This window comes from Bos indicus, chromosome 19 (genome assembly GCF_029378745.1).
Source record: "Bos indicus isolate NIAB-ARS_2022 breed Sahiwal x Tharparkar chromosome 19, NIAB-ARS_B.indTharparkar_mat_pri_1.0, whole genome shotgun sequence".
Taxonomy (NCBI): Eukaryota; Metazoa; Chordata; class Mammalia; order Artiodactyla; family Bovidae; genus Bos; species Bos indicus.
Genome location: NC_091778.1, coordinates 20906171 through 20930596, shown reverse-complemented (window position 1 = coordinate 20930596; position 24426 = coordinate 20906171). Strand labels below are relative to the sequence as shown.

The 24426-nt window shown below is 41.9% G+C and overlaps 1 protein-coding gene across 2 annotated transcripts in view; it reads right to left on the bottom strand.

Annotated features, from left to right (window-relative positions):
- The window catches only part of NLK (nemo like kinase), a 130159-nt gene extending 117353 nt beyond the window's left edge, over positions 1–12806 (bottom strand). Inside the window, exon 1 of one of the 2 annotated variants that reach the window (XR_011561939.1) lies at positions 11088–12806. Coding sequence is in view for 1 of the 2 variants with exons in the window: in XM_019981804.2 (XP_019837363.2) it covers positions 11088–11545 (458 nt within the window). In the remaining variant the exon portion in view is untranslated. The remainder of the gene's footprint in view (positions 1–11087) is intronic. The other variant, XM_019981804.2, reaches the window with a different exon arrangement.
- Between the last annotated feature and the right edge of the window lie 11620 nt (positions 12807–24426).

The following is a 24426-nucleotide window of genomic DNA, read 5'->3' as shown; positions in this document are numbered from 1 at the left end:
AAAAACCCTCCTCTTATGTGCTAAAGGAAATTTTACCTTTGGAAGGCATTCTAGAAATGGAAAGAATTTTTTGAAAACAGTTGGGTGTTAATCAGAAAAAAAATCTCTGGTATAGTCATTAACTTGATACCTATCATAATCGTTCAAAAGCTGTTGGTTACCTGCCCTAGGTTAGTAAACTTAAGGAGGTACTGCATTTTTTCATGAGTACTGAAACTGATAATAATGACAGCTAATGTATACCTAAGTGCCAAGCACAGTTCTAAGGCTTTACATATACATCGATTCACTGAATCCTCACACAACCCTATGCAACAGATATACCATTATTTACTATCTCCATTTTACACATGACAACCAGAGGTTAAATAATTTGCCCACAACTAATAAGGGGCAGAGTTAAGATTTATATCCAGGCAGTCATCAGAGTACAGGCTCTTAACTATTTAACCATCCTGTCCTTTTGTACTTAAATGTTCTGCTCAGGTCATTCTTTAACTGCCTTTTGTTCTCAAAGTTCATTTCATCTAAACTACTTTTCTTTAACCTGCAAAGAAATAATAATATTTAAGTACTGGGATAAAAAGACTGGCCAACCTTTTAACTAGCTGCTAGCTGAAAATTATGATTCATTTTTAAGTCATTACTTCAAAGGTACAGGAAGTATAATTTAATCTCCACACATATCACAAGTAAACAATACAGTAACATCTGAGGGATTAAATATGCAGCATTAATTACTAAGTTAAAATTGGAATATCTTAATAAAAGAAGACACTATTGATTGACGTTAATTTGTCCTCATGAATCATCTGTGAAAAGAGCCCCTAAAACCTTTCTAAAATTTCAATCTTACTGAAATGCCATTTTAAACCATGTTGTAATTAACATGGTTTGGTTTTTAAAAGAATGCATCAATATTTATTTTGAACACTGGCCTTAGTACACACCCAGTTATCTTCACAATAACCTCAAATACTATTAACATGCAGAACCTGGGACAAGGAACACAAAGGAAGCTACCAATTAAATACAGTTGAAGGTTCTCACCTAATTCCTGGGCAATTCAAATCCAAACCAAGTATGCTTTTTCTGGCCAGTACCATTACCTGTCAATTTTTATGGTTTCTGGGTTATTTTTAATAAAAGCTCAAATTTCCTCACATCTGTGTTACTAAATATCTAGCTCTGTCAAAGTAAATACAGAAATCAATAGTTTCCTATTTTAAAAATTAAAGAGAGAAGGAAGAGAAGTGAGAAAAAAAACTTTGCACTGGGTTGCCTGTTAGCTTAGATGTGCAATCTGACAATCACCTGATAATTGCACCCTTGGGGTAATTCTGTACTGGTAAGATAATAAAGTGAAATAAGTCACCTTTATTTCAATTTACTTACACAATTTGCAAATCTGTAGCTCTCTGCCATGGTAGGTTAAGAAAATTAGCATGTAAGAAAAATCACCTGCTTATGTAAATTGGAGGATGGTTTTTATCTATGCAGACAGAAAAAAAAAAAAAAAATAGCTGCAATCTGGGTCAAATGACTAATTTTATCTATTTGTTCAAAGGTCTCCCCCTTCACCTTTTCTCTGTAGCTCAGAGCAAGAATTTTAGGTCAAGGAATGGATAAACAAAAAAGTATCTGTGTTGTCCATTCTCCTGTAAGTTTACTGCCTGACAATACTGAGCTCTATATTACTTAAACTGAAGACAAGACTGAGAACTTTAGATAACAAAACCACAACACTGAGAGGAAAGAAAAGAAATCAATGGAGGATATCTGATCTAACTGGCAAAGAAAGCAAACATGACAAGGATCAGGTACCAATTTTACCTTCTGCTACTTTAAGCAAACAGGGCTTCAGAAAAGGAAATCACTCCAAATAATTCAGGGCAGGCAGGACAACTTCTCTACAAAGAACATTACTCCACTTTGCTCTATAAACACACTGAGTCAAGTTCTTCTGAGTCTGACATAAGTTAGATGAATGTGTTCTTGCTCATTTAATGACTATTTTCCCAGCATTCGTTGCTGGAATTCATCCGTCCCACTTATAACTGACTCCATCTCCAGGAGTGGACCTGACTGCTTTAAAGTAACCTTATCCACACTGACAGTGACGGGTCCAGAGATGAGCATACAATTCAACAGAGGCTAAAGACATTCTAGAACTGGGCTGGTCAATAAGCCAGTCAATAGTCACTGGGCTACTGAACGCTTGAAATTTGGTCAGTCCAAACTGAGAAGTGTTCTAAGTGCTAACATAAACACTGGGTCTAGTATATTTTATATGGGAAAAAAATGTAAAATATCTAATGATTTTTATAGTAGTAACATGTTAAAATGATAATATTTTGGATATATTGAGTTAAATAAAATAGATTACTAAAATTAATTTCATTTGTTTCTTTTTACATTTTTAACGTAGAAAATTTAACACTGTGTTACGTGGTTTGCATTATATAGTTGGCCCTTGAACAATGTGAAGGTTAAGGGTGCTGATCCCTGCCCAGTGCAGTAAAAAATCTATGTATTAACTTCTGATTCCCCCTAGACGTAACTTCTAGTAGCCTATGGCTGACTGAAAGGAAGCCTTACTGATAATCTAAAAAATCGATTAACACTTTTTGTTTGTTATACATACAATATACTGAATTCTTACCACAAAGCAAATTAAAGAAAATGTTAAGAAAATCATAAAGAGAAAAAATATTTTTAGTGCTATTTACAAGATTAATCATCTGTCAGTACCTTCATCAATATTGTCTTATATGATACAAAACACTGTATGTATTACACGTATCACTAACACTAGACATACAAAATGAAAAGATAATGTGAAAAAGAAACATTTCTTTACAGGTATAACTATTCATGCATTGATAACAAAGAAGCAGTAATATGGTAGCTTTACGGCAGACTAGTTTAACCAATATGAGTGCTGGAAACACATGTTTTAAAAAGACACTTACCTGTGATGCTAGGCTGATACTGTTTCTCCAACTATGAGTGAAAGGAGGTGGGGCATACTGTATGGTAATTAATTCTTTGAAAACAAAGTTAAAACAATAAGAAAACTAATACACTAGTAATTCTATATTAATATCATTCACCTTATGCCTGTATAAGGAAAAGACTAGTATCTATACCTATCTTACGCCTTCACGACATACCTTTTACTTAATTATTTTGATATTTCTAGACTACAGGCTTCATCTGTGAGTTTTTCAAACTGTCACAAATCTCAAGTTTCCAATATATTTATTTTTGAAAATCTGCATATTAAGTAGATCTACACAGTTCAAACCCATGTTGTTCAAGGGTCAACTGTGTATTGAGGCAACACAGGATTTTATAAATGAGGGAACCAAGACTCAGAAAAGTCAAATAACTTAATCAAGGTCATAGAGCTGTTGGCAGCAGGGACCAGAACCTTGTCTCCTAACAAGTTTAGTTAGTACTTTACTACCTTGTCATTAAAAAGAAATAATCTTGCCAAGGAAATGGTACCTTGACTATGATAAACATCAAATTTTCTGGTTTAATAAACTAGAAATAACAACTTGGGATTTGGGAGAATTTTATTAACAATAAACGTGCTGTTAATACTGGAGACATTCTTTAGAACCAAATATATATATATATGTCGGGGGGGGGGGGGGCGGGAATCATACACATTCTCTCCTGTGATCTACTTGCAAAATTTAATGACCTTTTTCCATCCTCATTTTCTTTGACTTTATCTGCATCAAAGATTACTCCCATCTTCCTAACAATCTTTTCCCATGTGCAGGTTGTCAATCACTAATATTTTCCTATCTGATTACCCTTAGTTCCATCTCCAATAATTTCTTCCATCTACAACTGAGAACATTCCCTAAGGCCCAGACCTCAGCTATCTCTACTCCCACTTACATAGCCTTGAAAAAAAAAAAATCCTATCTAAACGGTCACTCTTACTTAAAAACTTCCAGTGGCTGCCATTCCTAATGTTTCAACCTTTTTCATTATTTCCTGCCCCCAGGAGCGTTTTCAGACATTTTCCAATTGCTCTCCCCTCAATGAAATTTTAATACCACAGATATGCTGCATATCTGTTTATGTACTGCATGTTATAAAGGGGCTTTAAATTAAAAAAAAAAAAAAAGTTTTCTTTTTCCCCTCTCCCAAGTACCAATGGTGTCTTATCTCTTCAGCAGGATGCTCCAACCTCTTCAGGATTTGCATCTCCACCCTCATCTCCTGTCACCTGCACTGCAATTGATATTCAGCAGCTCCAGCCCTGTAAGTCTCCCTTATAAGGGCCCATCCACCAATAATTCCCTTCCCCGTTAGTTGACTTTTTTTAAAACTTTTATTCTTAAAACTCTGTTGAGGTATTTATCTCTTCGAGGAAGCATCCGTACCTTCCAAAGAAATCCCTCCTCTGTATTCCCAGGGAGTGTCTCTATTGCTGCACCTACGGCAGTGAATTGTAACTAACCATTTACAAATCCCTCTCCCCCACTAGATCATAATCGCCTTTAAATCTTTATCATCCAGCACAGTGCCTGGCAAACAGTCAACACATAGTCAATGAGTATTGTAAGAACAAGTGAAAATAATCTGTCCTTACATTTTTATTTGACGGTTTCAAATTTGGTTTCAATTCTCCATCAAGACTCTCTTGAGAGCAAGGATGTATCAGTTCATACTGTTTCTTTAACTGTAAACACCTTCAGGGCAATATCATGACTTAAACATCTTTATATCCCAAGCACAGCAGAAACTTGAAAGAAGTCTGTGAAATTATTTATACAACTAAATATCCTCATTAAAGCCTACAATAGTGCTGCTCTGTAGCAGGTTGACAAGACCAGTGACCTCCAGCCGTGCCAAAACCTTCTGTATGATTCAATTAGCCAAACTTATTCAAAGCACAAGATGTGAAACGGTTTAGGTAAAGATCACCAATCATCTTTAAAGGCAGACATCCCTGTACAGAGTCTCTCTATTCACACCACTACAATTAACTATTAAATCTGAACTCACTACAGTTTCCTGAGAGTTCATCTTTTCGAAATGTCAGAGTGCCATATTTTTTTCTGAAAAAGTTCTGAGCTAGGTACCTCAGAACTACCAGCTAGGTCTATGATGGTTTGTCACGTGCTTATTGACAGTATTACAACTATTGCCTAAGGCACTCTGTGTGTTACCCCCAAGCAACAAAAGGATCAAACTGACAAGCTATTTTAGTTAGACAATCATTGTTGATCTGCATTAGATGACCCAATCAACAAATAATGCACCTGAGTATTACGGAAGCACAGGGAATTGCAAGTAAAACCCAAATATAATGTAAAGAACTTCTACTCAATGACTTTTTTCTGTTTGGTTGGATGACAAATGGAAAAGTTTCTTTGGCCTTGACAATTTGCATCAAAGAAATCAAATCAGCATATTATATAAACAGTTGATGCTTGAAATGCTAGGACAGCAACAAATCTAATAAGAACCACCAAGAATAGACTCAATTCTACATATAGAAGTCAGTGAAACCCTAATGCTCCAAGTTGTGAAGATAATAAAATATTCTAGTATTCCATTAGAAGACAGCCTTTTGTATAAGGAACAACACCACTACAATTGCCGATGCTTTGAGGGTTAAATTCCAGAATTCAAATATTCAGTTAATGTATTTTGCAAATATTCTCCTAGCACAACATATAAAAGAGAACTATATATACCACTATTTCTTTTTCAGGACATGCACCAGTGGTAACAACTGATAGCTAAAAGAAGTTGCAAGTAGTTCTGAGGGAGACTGTTGTTTTAGCTTGTTTGAAAAGGCAATTCCTTCTGAAATGTATTTTTTTTAGGAAAAAAATTTTTTCTTCTAAGCTGATAGTCAATAGAACATAAAAATTTCCCCTAAGGATAAGCCAAATTTCTTTTGTTGTGTTTAGGTTTTGTTTCATTTTGGGTTTTTGAATAATATTTGCATAATCTTGTCCAGGAGCCCAACTACAACATGACTTCCAATGTTACAGGTTATGGACTTTCAGTGACCAAGAAACCAGTTCACTGTCATTAGACTGTGTTCCTTTTATTCTCTCTCTCTGCCTCCTCGACTTTATGACCATGAACCTGCAGTTTCTAAAAGTAAGTTCGTCTGTACTTAAAACTAACAATATAGATTTCCACATTTCTAGTTTCACACGGCTGCTTTGTTATGTCTAGAAGAGCAACCGTTTCCTTTTTATGGTGCAGGCTCTGGTTCTTCAAAGCTCTTTTCACAAAGCAGCCCCCCCCCCCCCCCCCCGCTCCGCCCCCCCCCCCACCAAAGAATCCAGCTGTGGCTGTTAATCTTGGCTGATAGAGCAACTTCTCAATGCTACAGATTCCTAACCTGGAAAAGGCAGCTAATAACAAAATACACTTTAGTCTACTACTCTTTCTGATGCAACTAACGCCAGCATTTTCCCAAAATTATTCCCAAAAGCATTCCTCAATTTTCCAAATTTCAGTTTGCTACTTGGGGAGTAAGAGGACTGGAGAAAACATCAGAAAATACATGATGCCTCTAATTTTCACAAGATGAGGAAGCTAGACAATCCCTGCCACGCAAAAGGATTTACACTGAGTAATTTTTCATTAAACCATACATATTTCCCCCACCTCACTGGGATCGTCTTTAACAATTCACACCTGTTCATCCATACACAAGTAAAATGAATCTCCACTAAAGGTGAACTTTGACAACAAGGATGTCCTTCATTTGTTACATTCTGAGGGAAAAAAAAAATTAATTTCCTTCCAGGTATGGAAATCTATAATATTGCCTAAATGAGTACAGATGATCTGGCTAGAACATGTAAAGTCCATGTAACATATGGACTTTATGTAACAAGTCCATGTAAACATACATATTGTGCTTTTAAAAAATGCATTTGCTTTTAATTAATTGAGACAACAGAATACTTTACCCTAACTCTAAATTCAACCCCTTGGCATATAGCAGAACTAAGAGGACACTCTAGGTATTTAAAGTCATGCCTCTAAAAACAGTGGGCTTCTCTGGTGGCTCAAACGGTAAAGACACTGCCTGCAGTGCAGAACTGGGTTCAATCCCTGGGTCTGGAAGACTCCCCTGGAAACAGGGAATGGCTACCCACTCCAGTATTCTTGCCTGGAGAATTTCATAGCCTGCATTTTGATTCTACCTGATAAATCTGACCATATGTGAAGCCACATCTATGAACATTTACACAAGTTTGATTTTCCTACCAATAATAACCACAATAAAAAACAGCTAACATTTATTGAGTGCTTACTGTGTGCTAAACAATATACTCAATGGTTTACAAGGATTACCTTCATTTAATCCTCAAACCAATGGAATGAAATGAATGCTATTATTATCCTTACTTTATAGATGAGAAACAGAGAGAGGTTAAACAATGTATCAAGATCACACAGCTAGTAAGTATCACTACAGTGATGCTTGAGTTTCAAAGTTCATATAAAAGTAACCTGCTGAAAGTATTAGAGTAATACAATTCAAGGTTCTCCAATTTAACTTGGAGAACAAAGGCAACAAACTGAATGCAATCCCAGACAGTAAAAAATGCTGATTTCATAAATCATCAAGGTAGCAATATGTACCATTAATTCAGTCTGGTATTTTTGGCTGCCAAAGTCAAAACTGCTTGGGTTCTGCAGTTCTCAAACCGTTCTCATGCGGTCAGTTTCCTCCAATTCTCAAAAGTATACACTTCAAGAGCCCCTGAAGGCTTTATGTTGTAATACTCTTTGTCCCAAAGTTGTTACATCTTTAAGAACAACCTAACTTACTTTCCATCTGGCAAATGTTAACTACAGACAAAAAGATATTGACATTCTCACAGAACAAGTCAGGTTTCTGTCTGTGAGTTGTTTTGTGCTTTGGTTTTGCATTGTGAAAATATCCATAAGGGCATTTGGAAGCCTTGTTATCTGATAAAGAAGGTCAAATTATATATGATGCTTTGATAACCCATGAACAATATTCTATCGCTGGCAATGAATGTATCTCAGGCTACTCCATGATCATATTACTAGGTAAACTGGAATCTTTACTTTGAGATAAAGCACAGCAGACAGTTGTTAATGAAACCTTAATTGAACTGTCAAAGCACCACCTTTACCAGTAAGCTAATGGTAATTCACTACTTTTACACAACTGTCCAATACTGATAAGTTATTCCAATAGTTAAATTCAGCAGAAAGATAAATCAAGCCTGGTAGACTAAATTGTTCAGTAAGAAATCAGAATGGTAAAATGCTGCATCACCTCTACAAATATCTCTCCTTGTGTACATGGAGGAACAACAATATCCCTCAAAATTATAAGCAACACTTAGCTATCAGTTCAGTACCACTGGGTACACGTCCAGAAAAAGAAACGAGAGCGCATACAGTTTCCGCTCATATGCCATGACAGAAGGAAAATACTTGCAAAATGCATTAAACATATTTGAGTCTAAGTGAATCTTATAATGCCCAAGTAGTTATATGGTGCTTTGAATTAAATGATGTGTCATTAGGAGAATATTTTTACGTTCTACTTTAACCACTTTAGAAAATAGTTGTTTCAGAGTCATTAAGTGCCTTCTAAATTAAAAAGAAAAATCTTCACAGTTAGTTAAAAAGTAAAAAAAGCTCACTAACATCTTCAGCTTGGGTTTGAAAATACTAGGGCAATTCACTGTGGTCTGTCATTCAAATTTCTAGTTTTAACAATCTTACTTGGGTCATACAGCAATTAAATTTCAAATATAATAAGCAATTCAGACAGCAAGTTATAAATATGTAAATACAAAAATAGAAAAGTATTTGCATACTAAAACACACACCTGGAACTCTTTTCCTTTTTTTTCATACCGAATTGTATTTCACCTGTAACAGCTAATAAAAACATTCAATGCAGCTAAGTAGAAAAACTTGGTTAAAGAACAAAGAAGGCCTGACCAGGAGAGCAAGTAACCAAGCAGCAAAGATGCCACAGCACTGTGCTGCGGAGAAAAAAAGTACTCTAGCAGGCCCAGTCACTACCCTCATTGGGCTCACAAATGTGATCAGACAGGGCAAGTACAAAACCACTGGTGCACAGTGGAAGACGGTCACAAATGGAGGCGCTTCAAGTGCACGGAATGAACTCCATGGGTGGTAGAAGGGGTCAGTCAAGGAAAGAATCTAGAATGGATTCAAATCAAGCATTTGGATTTTCATGTACTGGTAATTTAGAACACCACTACCAGGATGTTTGCTGTGGGATATGTTTCAGCACTCCAGTTCCTTATCTCCCTTCCCTTAAAAAAAAAGAAAAAAGAAATTCCCTTAGCACCAACTTTAAGTTAAAACTTCTACAAACCCCATCACCAGTTGATAGAAATGAAGAGCAAATAACACCTTTAGAACACAGTCCAGAATCCTGCAACCCATTTCCTTGTCAGCACATCTCCAGTTCTTAGCACTGTATGCAAAGCACTAAAACTAAAGAGCATCCAGGTCTAAGAAAATCCAAATTCTCAGTAAATCAATGACAAAATTACAATCTTTTTCCTCCCCTCAGCTTTGAAATCCTCCAGGGTTAGACAAGGAACAGCAGTTCACCGTGTAGTCCCTGAGGACAGGATATGGAAGGGAAGACAGGAAGTCAAGAACAGGCAGGTCCCTGAGCAGAGACTGAAGAGGCACCATTACCGGCTACCCTCTTTCCCACCAGGAATCCCACACACCTTGGAGAACAGAGCACTGCAGCAGCAACCTCCTTGGAGAGCTCACTGGGAAAACACTGGACTTTACCAGGTTAAAAAAAGATAGATTGGATCACTTAGTAGCCTAGTTTATAAAATCTGAAATGTAAATAAAGATGGCCAGATGTAATGCAAAAATGAAATTCATATCAATTACAGCCTGAAAAGCAATGATCAAAGGAGACGCTTACCAGGCTAGTTCCAAAGAGTTCATTTTCTCTAGGTGATGGGGGCTTTTCTAGACATTAACAAGAATCTTTTCTTTTTTTAAATCAGGATATAGTTGAAGGAATCTATTTTTGAAGCACTGAAAACATCAATTCATCTATTCACACCAGAATACTTACTCCTTGGGGAGAAAAACTCAGTTCACTCTAGTTTTGATAGAAACAGGACCCTACAATGATAAACACATTTTACTATAAACTACTAATCTTCCTAAAAAGAATAGACAAAATGACAAAATGTTGCATTTAAGAAGCCCTCAGACTTTAAAAAAATTTATACTAGCCGCAGCAAGAATAGACCAGTTTCATGTTTTAAAAGCACACTCCCTACTACAGCAACCAACCAAGGGATAAGAGCAACTTACAAGCCACTAAATGACACTAAAACATTACACTGAATGTGGGCCACTGCATAGTTACAGTCTACTGACCTCAATTGTGGTACTCATGTGTGATGCTATATTTAATGCATTCTTATCAAAAGGCTAAAGCTACATACTTCCCAACTGTAGCTTTATGGTTTAAAATAAACCACTCACTCACGAAACGACTTAACTGGTTCAAATATGAACCCTATCTTCCTTTGGGGATCGCGATCACAAATTAAGGAATGAAGAGAGAGAAAGAGCAAAATAGTTGTGGAAAGTATACCCCAACGACCAGACAATGGTAAGGAATCCAGTTTGGGTCAGTTGTGACATCTGCTCCAACTGGGCAACTGATTCAAACTCAATCAAACATGAGGGACGGCCAAGGTCTGTAGAGGAATAAGCGTTCCATGCATTCACCTATTTACTGATTCTCCATTCAGTGGCTTCCTTAGGTCCTACGCTGTAAGTCTGGTAGACAACAAACTTCTGTGAGTTCAACAGAGGGTGCTCCACCAAAACTGGCCAGGACTTCAAAGCTTAAGCCTAGACAGCCAATGCCATCAAGGCCCCTTTTACCAGGTAATGAAGGGTGACTTCCTATAGTTGAGCAGCTTGTTCCACTTGGGTCGACATGGAGAAAAACCATGAGAAAAGGCCTTGCCCAGCAACCTTGAGAAGAAACCAGAAGTCGTGATTCTTCCTTGGATACTCACCAGACGACACCAAAGGCTCCATATCCAATAGGTCTATCCGGCTCAATATCCAGCTGCTGTTGTGGATGATGCGAGTGCTGATGATGGTGCGCCTTAACTGTGGCAGCTGCGGCAGCCTGTACCTGAGCTGGGGCTGCTGCAGCTGGTCCCGGAGCCTGACCCGGTGCCGGTGATGGGAAGTAAGGCTGCTGTTGCCCAGGGTTTAACATGGCTGCAGCTGCGGCTGCGGCGGCGGCTGCCGCAGCTGCCGAAGAAGTATGCTGCTGCACGGGGTGGACCGCAGCAGCCGACCCGGGATGAAGATGGTGCTGAGGGTGGTGGTGGTGGTGAAGGTGAGGAGGAGGGAGGTGTGGAAGGTGGTGGTGATGGTGGTGGTGGTGCCCTGCTGCTGCCGCAGATGTACCGCCATTGTAAGCCGCCATCATTTTTGCGTTGGCTCTTGCGCCACAAAGAGACATTCAAAAAAAAAAATGCCCTTTGATTGGAAAGCAAACTGGGTCAAGCTGTCATTTGGCCATTTAAAAATGAAGGAAAAAACCACTCACTCCACCTCCAAAAAACATGGAGCGGAACTGGCTTTATGTCTTCATCAGTCAATCCAGACAAGTTAGAGGATCTTGGTGTTTAAGTTGGGGGTGAGCGTGTGTGGAAGGGTGTGGGTTGCCCCCCCAAAAAAATAAAAGAAAAAGAAAAAGGAAAAAGGGACCCCTTCCCCCCAGGTTTCCTGCCACAAGTGGATACTAAAACTCCATGCTTAATTCGGGGGAGGTTCCAACTTTGAATGTGGGAATGAAGGCCAAACCTCCCGACCTCCTGAACTCCACACGCGAAAAGGATCAGGTAACACACCACCCTTGGAATCTTGTAAGAGGCTTGACTCATCTACCCCTTCCATTCCCACATCCTTTTCTAAACACCTACCACCTCCTCAAAAATGCAACTGAAAAAAATTCCACCACCCCAAAGTGAAAAGATGGGGGGAAATGTTCAGGGAAACCAGCTGCCCCCCCCTCGAACTCTCAGGCCTTCCTACATCTCCCCCTACTCCTCGTCAGGTTGACCTGATTGGAGCGGGGGGGGGGGGGGGGGGGGGACACTAAACTTTCCCGAACAGAAAAGAGCCAGGGAAGGAGGCAGGAGGGACAGAGTGAGCAGAGGAGGCGACAGGGCAGGACAGAGAGGAGAAAGAGAACCGGGGCAAAGTGAAGGTAAGGAGGTGCGGGGAGGAATGAAAGAGAGGTGGGCAGCACTCGGACGCCGAGACAGAGGGAACCGCCCCGGGAGGAGGTTAGGGTCCCGGGGCCAAAGAATGGGAGCCCCGGGAGGCGGGCGGGGTGCAGTCGGAAGCGGACTGACTCCTGCCCCCGCCGCCGGCTGCTTCTGCTGAGGAGGGTTGGGGGGGAGAGCGGGTGGGTCCCCCCGCGCGACGGCCCCCGCAGGGCTCAAGGCTGCTCCGTCTCCCCCCCTCCCCCCCACCCGGCTTCCGTCCCCGCGGCCGCTTTCTCCTCAGCCGCTGTGGCCGCTTTCTCCTCAGCCGCCGCCTCCTCAGCCGCCGGTGCCGCCGCGGCCGGACTCACCTCCCCTAGCAAAGCCGGATAGAGCGGAGCCAGCGGCGGACACGCGCAACCAGCCGCCGAGGCCCCGCCCCCGCCTCACACTGACCGGCTGCCCTAGCCAATCCACGCCCACCTGTCCGCGTCCGCCTCCAATCCTGGGCCGGCAGCTTCAGACAGGCGCACTGTTCGGCCAGTGGCGACAAGATGTGGGTCTCCTGGGGAAATCCCGCCCCCGACCCAGGATGGGCAGATAGAAAAACCAATCAAAAGGCAGAGTTGGGCCTGACCGACAAGGCCAAAAGCGAATTAAACACCAAAGATCTCCGTGACATTTTCTTTCGCCTCTCTCCTCTTTTCTTTTTCTTCTTTTATTTTTTTGGCAGGAGCAGGAAGCTGCGTGCTAATCCCGCCTGCAAAAGCTGGAAGAGAGGGTTGGAACGAAAGAACCAATCGTGAGCCGGGGAGCAAAAACAGAGCAACCAATCATTGGCTTGAAGAGGAAGTGGGCTGAGACTGGAACCAGATAGACATTTGATTTGACAAATGAAAAAGGAAATTGATTTCGGTCCCACCCTTCCGATCTCCTATAGGTCAGGATTGTGGAGAATCGCTGTCATATCAGCGACGACCTCCTCAAGGGGCGGGCCAACTGAAAGGGGGTGTGGTTTCAGGGAAGAGGGCGGGACCTAGAGGAAGAAGGCGGAGTCCAAATCATCCATTGATAGGAACCATCTACTATCCCTTTTAGAGACTTCAGGTGTGGAGAAATAGGTGGCGCCAAGAGGGGATGTCGAGCTTCAGAAACTCAATCAAGGTTATTCATCAGGGCGATCACAAAAGAAACTCAAAGACTGATGGTTCATAACCTACAGCTGGTCTTCCATGGCTAATCCTCTTAGTGGCAAAAAGACATTATTTCCAGTTTTCACAACTAACACGCTCATGGAACAATAGGCCTATAGATATAATTAAAACAACAAAAATAATAAACCTAACCACAAAGACTGTAATTTTATCCCATACTTTCTAATAAATTCTATCCCATACTTTCTAATAAATTCTAGTCATTGAAAGTTTACTAAAATAAAGTTTACTTTCACATAACCTCACTTACCTAAATCTACTTTTCTTTAAAAATACGAAATAATAAGCTTACAGACCTTACCCTTACTAAAACTGTGCACTCAGAACCCTGGAAATCATCATTGATTTCTCTCCTGCCTGCCCACTCCTTCCCTTCTAATCAATCATCAAGTCTTAAACACTTCTGAACACTTAAACACATGGGCTTCCCTCATGGCTTAGATGGTGAAGACTGTGCCCGCAATGTGGGAGACTCAGGTTCGACCCCTGGCTCAGGAAGATCCCCTGGAGAAGGCAATGACAACCCACTCCAGTATTCTTGCCTTGAGAAATCAGCTCTGGCGGGCTAGAGTTCACGGGGTCCCAAAGAGTCAGACACAACGGAGCGACTAACAGCATCACTTTCTATCAAACACACACATACACACACACACCCTTCTCCGCAGTTACCACAGTATTACCTAAATGCATGCCTGTGCTGCTGCTGCTGCTGCTAAGTCGCTTCAGTCGTGTCCGACTCTGTGCAGCCCCATAGACGGCAGCCCACTAGGCTCCTCTGTCCCTGGGATTCTCCAGGCAAGAATACTGGAGTGGTTTGCTATTTCCTTCTCCAATGCATGAAAGTGAAAAGTGAAAATGAAATCGCTTAGTCATGTCTGACTCTTAGCGACCCCATTGAACTGCAGCCTACCAGGCTCCTCCGTCCATGGGATTTTCCAGGCAAGAGTACTGGAGTGGGGTGCCATTGTAGCATCTTTAATTACGATCTCCCTGTCTACAGGGCTTCCTTGGTGGCTCAGCTGGTACAGAATCTGCCTGCAATGCGGGAGATTGCAGGAACCTGGGTTCCATCCCTGGTTTGGGAAAATCCCCTGGAGAAGGGAATGGCTACACACTCCAGTACTCTGGCCTGGGTCGCAAAGAGTCAGACACAAATGAGCAACTTTCACTTTCCCTACCTATAGGATAGTTCTCCTCTAATCTCTCATCCACTGAGAGCATTACAATCTTTTAAAAACACAAGTCTGACCACACCCCTATCCTTGAAAAAGTCAATAAGTCTAAATAGCCCAGCTGGATCTGGTTCCTGCCTCCCTTCACAGCCTTATATACTCCAGACATTCCGCATTTCTTTCAGTTTCTCAAATGGTTTGTTGCCTTCATGCATATCATCAGCTCCAAACACTCCCAACTCCCATTCTAACTTATACTTCTGGTCTTCACTTCTCTTTCTGAAAAGATTTCCCTAACCCTATGGTAGAATACGTGTTTCTCTTAAATATTTCCATGGCACTACATCCCTCATAGCACTGAGAACTGTTTATTTATTTATTTTGAGAACTCTTTTAATTTTCATTGTTTACTGAGTTTGACCAGGACAGGAAGCTTCTCTGTTCCACCCAGTGTTCCTTGAGTCTGGTTCCTTGAGCCGTGTCTAAAAGGTGAAGGCAATAAAGATTTGTATGTATTTCTGAGAGCAGAAGTGGGTGCCAATCCAAGCTCTGCTATTCACTAGCTGAATGATTTAGGCAATTTAACTAACTTTAAAGTTCCTGACAATATATGTTCATTCTCTTTCAATCAGAATCTTGGGGTGGGAGGGGCAGGGATCTGTTTAATAAGCCCTCCAGGTGATTCTTACATGCACTGAAGTTTGAGAAGCACTGGCCTAGAGCAAAGGGACTGTATTCTTTTTTTTTTTTTTTTTGAGTCTTCCTAAGGTGTTGGAGAAGACTCTTGAGACTCCCTTGGACTGCAAGGAGATCCAACCAATCCATTCTAAAGGAGATCAGTCCTGGGATTTCTTTGGAAGGACTGATGCTAAAGCTGAAACTCCAATACTTTGGCCACCTCATGCAAAGAGTGGACTCTTTGGAAAAGACTCTGATCCTGGGAGGGATTGGGGTCAGGAGGAGAAGGGGACAACAGAGGATGAGATGGCTGGACAGCATCACCTACTCGATGGACATGAGTTTGGGTGAACTCTGGGAGTTGGTGATGGACAGGGAGGCCTGGCGTGCTGCGATTCATGGGGTCGAAAAGAGTCGGACACAACTGAGCAACTGAATTGACTGACTGACTGAAACTTTTACTCTTGACTCTCTAGTATAGTACCTGGGACCTAGAAAGGGCTCAATGCATGTGAAATAAATACATCCAAACCACCAGAAAGTTATTGCATATGAAGAGCTATTTATTCCTGCCACAAATATTTACTGAACACCAACTATATCTAGATATTGCACTAGGTTCAACAATACAGAAATAAAAAGTGAAGTGTTAATCACTCAGTCGTGTCTGACTCTTTGAGACCCCATGGACTGTAGCCCCCTCGTCTTCTCTGTCCATGGGATTCTCCAGGCAAGAATACTGGAGTGGGTAGCCATTCCATTTTCAGGGTATCTTCCCGACCCAGGGATTTAACCTGGGTCTCCTGCACCACAGTCAGATTCTTCACTGTCTGAACAACCAGGGAACCCCAGGGAGATGCAAATTAATAGACTTTCAGGAAGGAGCTCTCAGTGTCTGATGCAAGAGTTTCCAAAATGATGTGTGCGGACTCTAAGTGGTGCACAAAATGCACCACTGTCTGGCCTCCAGAAAGAAATTAGTACAACTTCTATTTCTGCTCTCTTTTTATTTCATCTTTTTAAAGCATCCATTTGGTCAATGTTTTATAATGTACATAATATACAGAGTAGTGTTCATGTATATTATGTATAAATAAAACTATGTGAATTGGAGATTTGTGCTCCAAAAATTTATCAAAAGTATTGGGAAATCACTAGTCTAATGACCATTAGGTCATTTAGGTCAGCTCTGTCCAGTAGAAATATAATGAGTAACGTAAAAAATTTTTAATGTTCTGGTAGTCACATTAAAAAGAATGCTCTGTGATGACTTAAATGGGAAGGAAATCCAAAAAAAGGGGATGTATAATATGTATAGCTCATTCAGTTTGCTATATAGTAGAAACTAGCACAACATTGTAAAACAACTGTACTCCAATAACAATTAATTTTTAAAAAGTTAAAAAAACTAATTCTATTTGTAATTTAATACTTTTTATCTAACATGCAAAATTTGTCATGTTAAGTATATAATCAATGTAAAAAAAGATTGTGTATATATAAATATAGATATTGATATAGATACTAAGTCTTTGGAATCTGGTACATATTTTGCATTAATAGCACATCTCAACTGAATTAAAAATTCAATTTCTTCTGTCATACTGTTTACATTTCAAGTGCTCTATAGCCTCATGACACCACCCTTATGGCAGAAAGTGAAGAGGAACTAAAAAGCCTCTTGATGAAAGTGAAAGAGGACAGTGAAAAAGTTGGCTTAAAGCTCAACATTCAGAAAACGAAGATCGTGGCATCTGGTCCCATCACTTCATGTGAAATAGATGGAGAAACAGTGGAAACAGTGTCAGACTTTATTTCGGGGGGCTCCAAAATCACTGCAGATGGTGACTGCAGCCATGAAATTAAAAGACGCTTACTCCTTGGAAGGAAAGTGATGACCAACCTAGATAGCACATTGAAAAGCAGAGACATTACTTTGCCAACAAAGGTTCATCTAGTCAAGGCTATGGTTTTTCCTGTGGTCATGTATGGATGTGAGAGTTGGACTGTGAAGAAGGCTGAGCGCCGAAGAATTGATGCTTTTGAACTGTGGTGTTGGAGAAGACTCTTGAGAGTCCCTTGGACTGCAAGGAGATCCAACCAGTCCATTCTGAAGGAGATCAGCCCTGGGATTTCTTTGGAGGGAATGATGCTGAAGCTGAAACTCCAGTACTTTGGCCACCTCATGCGAAGAGTTGACTCATTGGAAAAGACTCTGATGCTGGGAGGGATTGGGGGCAGGAGGAGAAGGGGATGACAGAGGATGAGATGGCTGGATGGCATCACTGTCTCAATGGACGTGAGTCTGGGTGAACTCCGGGAGTTGGTGATGGACAGGGAGGCCTGGTGTGCTGCGATTCATGGGGTTGCAAAGAGTTGGACATGACTGAGCGAGTGAACTGAACTGAATAGCCTCATGTGGGGCTTCCCAGGTGGCGCAGTGATGAAGAATTTGCCTGCCAATGCAGGAGACGCAGGTTTGATCCCTGCATTGGGAAGATCCCCTGGAAAGGGCAACCTACTCCACTATTCTTGCTGGAGAATCCCATGGACAGAGGAGCATGGCAGGCTGCAGTCCATGGGGTCACAAAGAGTTGGACACGACTGAGTAACAGAACGCACACACACAGCCTCATGTGGCTAGTGGTTATCTTATGAAACAGCACAGATCTAGATTATGGATTTGAATCCCTGCTCTGCCACCTAATAGCTGTTATGATCTAGGGCAAATTCCCTAACCTGTCTTAGTCTGAATTTCCTTGTCCATAAAATACAGGATCCCTGACTTCTCCAACTGTTGTGATGATTCAAATAGACAGTCATGGAAAGCACAAGCCCAGGGCCTGCCTGGCTCCTCATGGGTGGCAGTAAGTGGAGTGGTTATTATTAGCATTACAATCCAAGGCAAAGTGTCCTATGTGTCAGATGAGAAACACACTTCAGGCGCTGCTCAGTTCACATCCCCAGCATTCCGTCCATGGGGAGCCAGCCTGACAGACACTCAGTTCTCCTTAAACGCATCACCAGACAGTACAATATCCAGCCCTTTCCATCCATTCCATTTTCAGGAGCTGAGCATGATGAACAAGAAGTCGGAAGTGACTCAGCAGGATAGCACTTAACGCCTAAAAAAGCAAGCAGGACATCAGAATGCATAAGCAGGAATAGAATGTGCAGGAAGTGGGAGGTGATCTTCCCTTTCTTCCAAGAACTGGCTCCCCTCATGAGTTGTCTGAGGAGGCTATGCGACTTTGGGTACTTAACATTTTTGAGCTTTAGTTTCTTCATCTGTTTTGAAGTAGAAAATAATATCTACTTCGAAGAGATATTGAGAGCATTAAATAGGGCCATGTATTAACATATGAAAGACCAAGCACAGTGCCTAACATAGATGAGCAGCTCAATTAGGTAGCTTCCTTCCTTCTATGTTTTGGTTACTCATCAATTTTTTTTCCCTTGGTGTCTCCATTTCCAGTGGTTTCCAGAGAAATGGGGTATGGTAAGAAGCTGGGACTAGGTAAGGCCAGACAAATCCAAGTTCATGTGTTGTCCAGGCCCCCTGAAGCCTTGGGCCTTTTTCCCCCAGAGCCAGGCTCCCACTCAAGTTAACAACATAGCTTAAACCCCACGAGAGCTCCTGCTCCCTTTGCACGAATCTGAGAACTCTGGTCTCATCTTACCCCTCTCCATCTTTTAGGCCTGAGGTGAAATGCTCATCCCAACTCCAAACCTGAGGACCATACCTTAGCCCCGACTCATGTCCTTGGCCAAGAGAACCAGGCAATGTCCAACAATTTTCTCCTTCCCAGGTTACTAAGTGATGAACATTTTCTCTTAAAGTTAGTTTTATTAAAAAGTTTAAAACTATGTGATAAAATTGCAATGTTTAACAGTTGTAGGTGCCTTTGGTCATTCTGACTTCTTAAATCAATAAATGAAAGTATAACTCACATGCACTGGACATACAATAAAAAAGCATATTTCATAATGTTGTATAGGAAATATCCTGTGAATTCATTTTCAGCTTGGACTCCACATGTGACAAGATACTTTTCACTAAAAGGACAATAATGAGCCTTGTACAAAACTTTTACCTTCCCACTCCCAAGATATCAAGTTGCAGAGATCAGTCTCCAGAATAGAATAAAAGTTGTTCTCCCTAAAAGCCCTTAATTGAGCTTTCCTGATGGCTCAACAGTAAAGAATCCACTTGCAATGCAGGAGATGCAGGTTTGATCCCTGGTTCAGGAAGATTCCATGGAGAAGAAAATGGCAACCCACTCCAGTATTCTTGCCCAGGAACTGCTATGAACAGAGGAGTCTGGTGGGTTGCAAAGAGTCAGACACGACTTAGTGACTATACAACAACAACAACAAACCCTTAAAGTGGTGGTTCCAGGTTAGAAAGAGAGCTGCAGCCTTAAATACCCATTCCTAGAATAGCAGGTGAAACCAAGTTCTTCAAGAACCACAATGAGCACTGTGTAGACCAAGGCTAAGACTGATTTCCAGGCCTTGCTGCAAATTAGAATCATCTGAGGATCTTTATTGACTATGCCAAAGCCTTTGACTGTGTGGATCACAATAAACTGTGGAAAATTCTAAAAGAGATGGGAATACCAGACCACCTGACCTGCCTCTTGAGAAATCTGTATGCAGGTCAGGAAGCAACAGTTAGAACTGGACATGGAACAATAGACTGGTTCCAAATAGGAAAAGGAGTACGTCAAGGCTGTATATTGTCACCCTGCTTATTTAACTTATATGCAGAGTACATCATGAGAAACGCTGGACTGGAAGAAACACAGGCTGGAATCAAGGTTGCCGGGAGAAATATCAATAACCTCAGATATGCAGATGACACCACCCTTATGGCAGAAGGTGAAGAGGAACTAAAAAGCCTCTTGATGAAAGTGAAAGTGGAGAGTGAAAAAGTTGGCTTAAAGCTCAACATTCAGAAAACGAAGATCATGGCATCCGGTCCCATCACTTCATGGCAAACAGATGGGGAAACAGTGGAAACAGTGTCCGACTTTATTTTTTGGGACTCCAAAATCACTGCAGATGGTGACTGCAGCCATGAAATTAAAAGATGCTTACTCCTTGGAAGGAAAGTGATGACCAACCTAGATAGCATATTCAAAAGCAGAGACATTATTTTGCCAACAAAGGTCCGTCTAGTCAAGGCGATGGTTTTTCCTGTGGTCATGTATGGATGTGAGAGTTGGACTGTGAGGAAGGCTGAGCGCCGAAGAATTGATGCTTTTGAACTGTGGTGTTGGAGAAGACTCTTGAGAGTCCCTTGGACTGCAAGGAGATACAACCAGTCCATTCTGAAGGAGATCAGCCCTGGGATTTCTTTGGAGGGAATGATGCTGAAGCTGAAACTCCAGTACTTTGGCCACCTCATGCGAAGAGTTGACTCATTGGAAAAGACTCTGATGCTGGGAGGGATTGTGGGCAGGAGGAGAAGGGGACGACAGAGGATGAGGTGGCTGGATGGCATCACCGACTCGATGGAAGTGGGTCTGAGTGAACTCCGGGAGTTGGTGATGGACAGGGAGGCCTGGCGTGCTGAGATTCATGGGGTCGCAAAGAGTCGGACACGACTGAGCGACTGAACTGAACTGAACTGAGGATCTTTAAAAATTACTGATGCCTGGCTTCAGTGGCATGGTGGTAAATGTTTACCACTCAGGTCTTGGGAAAGGAAGCGGGAAATAAAGTGATTTTTTAACCCATTTCCATGGTATAAAAACTTCCACCATGGTTGGTTTCAAGCTACCAAAATGAGTTTGCTGAAGGTGGACCTGGGTGGCAGCTGACCACTGCCTGGTCTTCACTCTCATTTAACCGATATGGGATCTGGCCTGGGTATCAGTATTTTTAAAAGCTTCCCAGGAGATTTTAATGTGTGTGCAGAAAGCTTAGAACCACTGGGCTAAGGGGCCCCAAATTAAAGACCCAGAGGCAAGAAATAGGCCACTTGACTGCTGCTGCTGCTGCTGCTAAGTCACTTCAGTCGTGTCGGACTCTGTGTGACCCCATAGGACTATCTTTCAGTAAAAAATGTAACTGACAACTCAATTGTAACAGTTGCCTCCTCATGTCAGTACATTTTCTTCCTCTAGGCAATGTTCCACAGGAAACTAAATCATTGGCAGAAGGTCGCTCAGTGGGCATGGTCTCAGGGCACAGGGTGGACATGTGGGGGGAGGCTGGTGGGACCTCTGGCTGGTGGCCCTCCAAGGGCCAAGGTCCTTTCACCAATATAATTGTCTGACTGGAGATTCCTGGTGGTGCTGGCAACACTGAAAGTCTCCCTATACGACACGCCTCCAGGGATGTCATAAGTCTTCTATTAAAACCATCTTTATTCTGACTGGGTGGCAAGCTTAATTCTCAATTGTCCCACTTTCAGCTGTGCTAACTGGACCCTAGTCATTTCGGTTGACGTGTACCTAACACTCCACAGGGGAGGTAAGGCAGGAATGGTGTTTTCTTCTAGAGATAGCTGACTGGGCCCCACTGGCTTCCCATAGCCCCTTCTGCTTATTTCCATCATGGCGCTTATCACACAGCATTACAGATGTTTACTTGTCTGATGCTCTGGGAGCTCCCTAAGGGCGGAGACTGTGTTCCTATTTTTCTCCACATCCCCAGTGCCCAGAGTTGGTTCTTAAGCTGAAGTGAAATGAACTCATCCATCACATTAAGAAGTGTTTTTTATTTTATTTTTAAAAAACACAAACAATTCACAAATAGAGTCTTGTTTTAAACTTTTCAGTTTTCTACTTAAGAAAATTCTCCCTTAACCCTGTTGTCTAGTCCTGCTCTCCTCAGAGGTCACCACTATTCTCCGTTAAGTGTGCGTGCCAACTAGACTATTTTATGGACGTTTACACACACACACACACAATTATAAATGTATGGTTTTATTTTTGTGTGTTTTAAAAATACATGCTGGGCTTCCCTGCTGGCTCAGTGGTAAAGAATCTGCCTGCCAATGCAGGAGACGAAGGTTCAGTCTCTGATCTGGAAGATCCCACATGCCAAGGAGCAGCTAAGCCCGTGCGCCACGACTATTGAGCCTGCGCTCTAAAGCCCGGGAGCCGCAACTACTGAAGCTCACACCTAGAGCCCGTGCTCCACAAGAGATACCACTGAGATAAAAAGCCGGAACATGGCAACTGGAGGGTAGCCCTGGCTCTCCTCAACTAGAGAAAAGCCCATGTAGCAATGAAGACCCAGAAGAGCCAATAATAAAATAAAAAAAGAAATTAAAAAAAATTTTAAAATATGTGCTATTATACTACACGTCTAGTCTTTACGACATACTTTCTCACTTAACAATATGTTTTGGATATCTTTTCATAATTATCTATTTATTGTTCTGTTTTGTTCTTTCAACATGTGTTCAAAAGGAGACCCTGAAACAAGGATTTAAGCACAAGTACTTTATGTGAGAGGTGATCTCAGAAAATAGCAGTAGAGGGATAGAGAAGTGAGACAAGGAAGGGAAAGAAACCAATGAAAGGTGTTTTATCAAACAAGTGATCACTGTAGGTAATCAGAGTTCAAATCCAGGGGGAACTCTGGGAATCGGTGTGTGACGTGGGTGTGGAACCCTCTAACCAAAGAGAGCTGGGGCATTTATCCATCACCTCCCATTTACTATTGGTTGAGGGCTGTTTTAGAAAGGGATTAATTTCTCCATACTTTTGTTTTGTCATGCACCTGGGCAGAGAGTGCTCTGGTGGCCAAAGTCCTTAGACAACTGCGGCGGGTGCTAGCAGTTGAAAGTCTGTGGGCATAACAGAAACATCATAAATCCAAGGTTCTACAGATAGAGTGGGCTTCTGTGGTAAAGAGTGGCTCAGTGGTAAAGAATCTGCCTGCCAATGCAGGAGATGTGGGTTCGATCCGTGGGTCAGGAAGATCCTCTGCAGGAGGAAATGGTCAAACCACTCCGGTATTCTTGCCTGAAAAATCCCATGGACAGAGCAGTCTGGTGGGCCACAGTCCAAGGGGTAACAAAGAGTTGGACATGACAACACAGGTGGATAGAGCACTGAAAGGTCTGCTATAGAGCAGGGGTGCCTTACTTTATTATCTCATTCCCCATTTAAGTTGTTACTTTTTTTATCTTCTATAAACAAGGCTTCCACAAGTGTTCCCATTCATGCTGCTTGCTGCTGCTGCTAAGTCGCTTCAGTCGTGTCCGACTCTGTGCGACCCCATAGACAGCAGCCCACCAGGCTCCCCCGTCCCTGGGATTCTCCAGGCAAGAGTACTGGAGTGGGGTGCCATTGCCTTCTCCGATTCATGCTGCTTACACACATACAAATGTTTCTTTAGGGTAGATGCCTACAAGTAGGTCCATCCATCATACAATGTTTCTATTTTTACTTTCCCAGGTGAGAGAAAGCCTACTGTGGTCCACTCTGAACGCCAGGCTGCCAGAGTGTGAATGTCCTCTCTACCATATCTTTCAATCTGCCCTTTCAGGAATTTTCCCATGACTGAAGTGATGGGGGCATCTGATGACTTTCCTAGAGCACTGGTTGGTATTCCTGTAGCCTCGCCTTTTTCCTCCACAGGCATCCCTATGACTTTACTCTTGTCTTCTGCCTCCAAAACCTATTGCTTCTGGTATATTTAAGATTGTAAGTTGTCCTCTAGTAATAAAAATCAAATTTTGGAGCAAATGCTTCTATTTGGTCTGATACTTCTCCTCTATTTACCTGCCTAGGCAGGCCATCATTTCCATATAAAGAGCACTTGTTTACAACCTGAGACAGCATCTGGGCAATCCTTTTTATACAGTATCTAGAGAAGGCGATGGCACCCCACTCCAGTACTCTTGCCTGGAAAATCCCATGGACGGAGGAGCCTGGTAGGCTGCAGTCCATGGGGTCTCGAAGAGTCAGACACGGCTGAGCGACTTCACTTTCACTTTTCACTTTCATGCATTGGAGAAGGAAATGGCAACCCACTGCAATGTTCTTGCCTGGAGAATCCCAGGGATGGGGGAGCCTGGTGGGCTGCCGTCTATGGGGTCGCACAGAG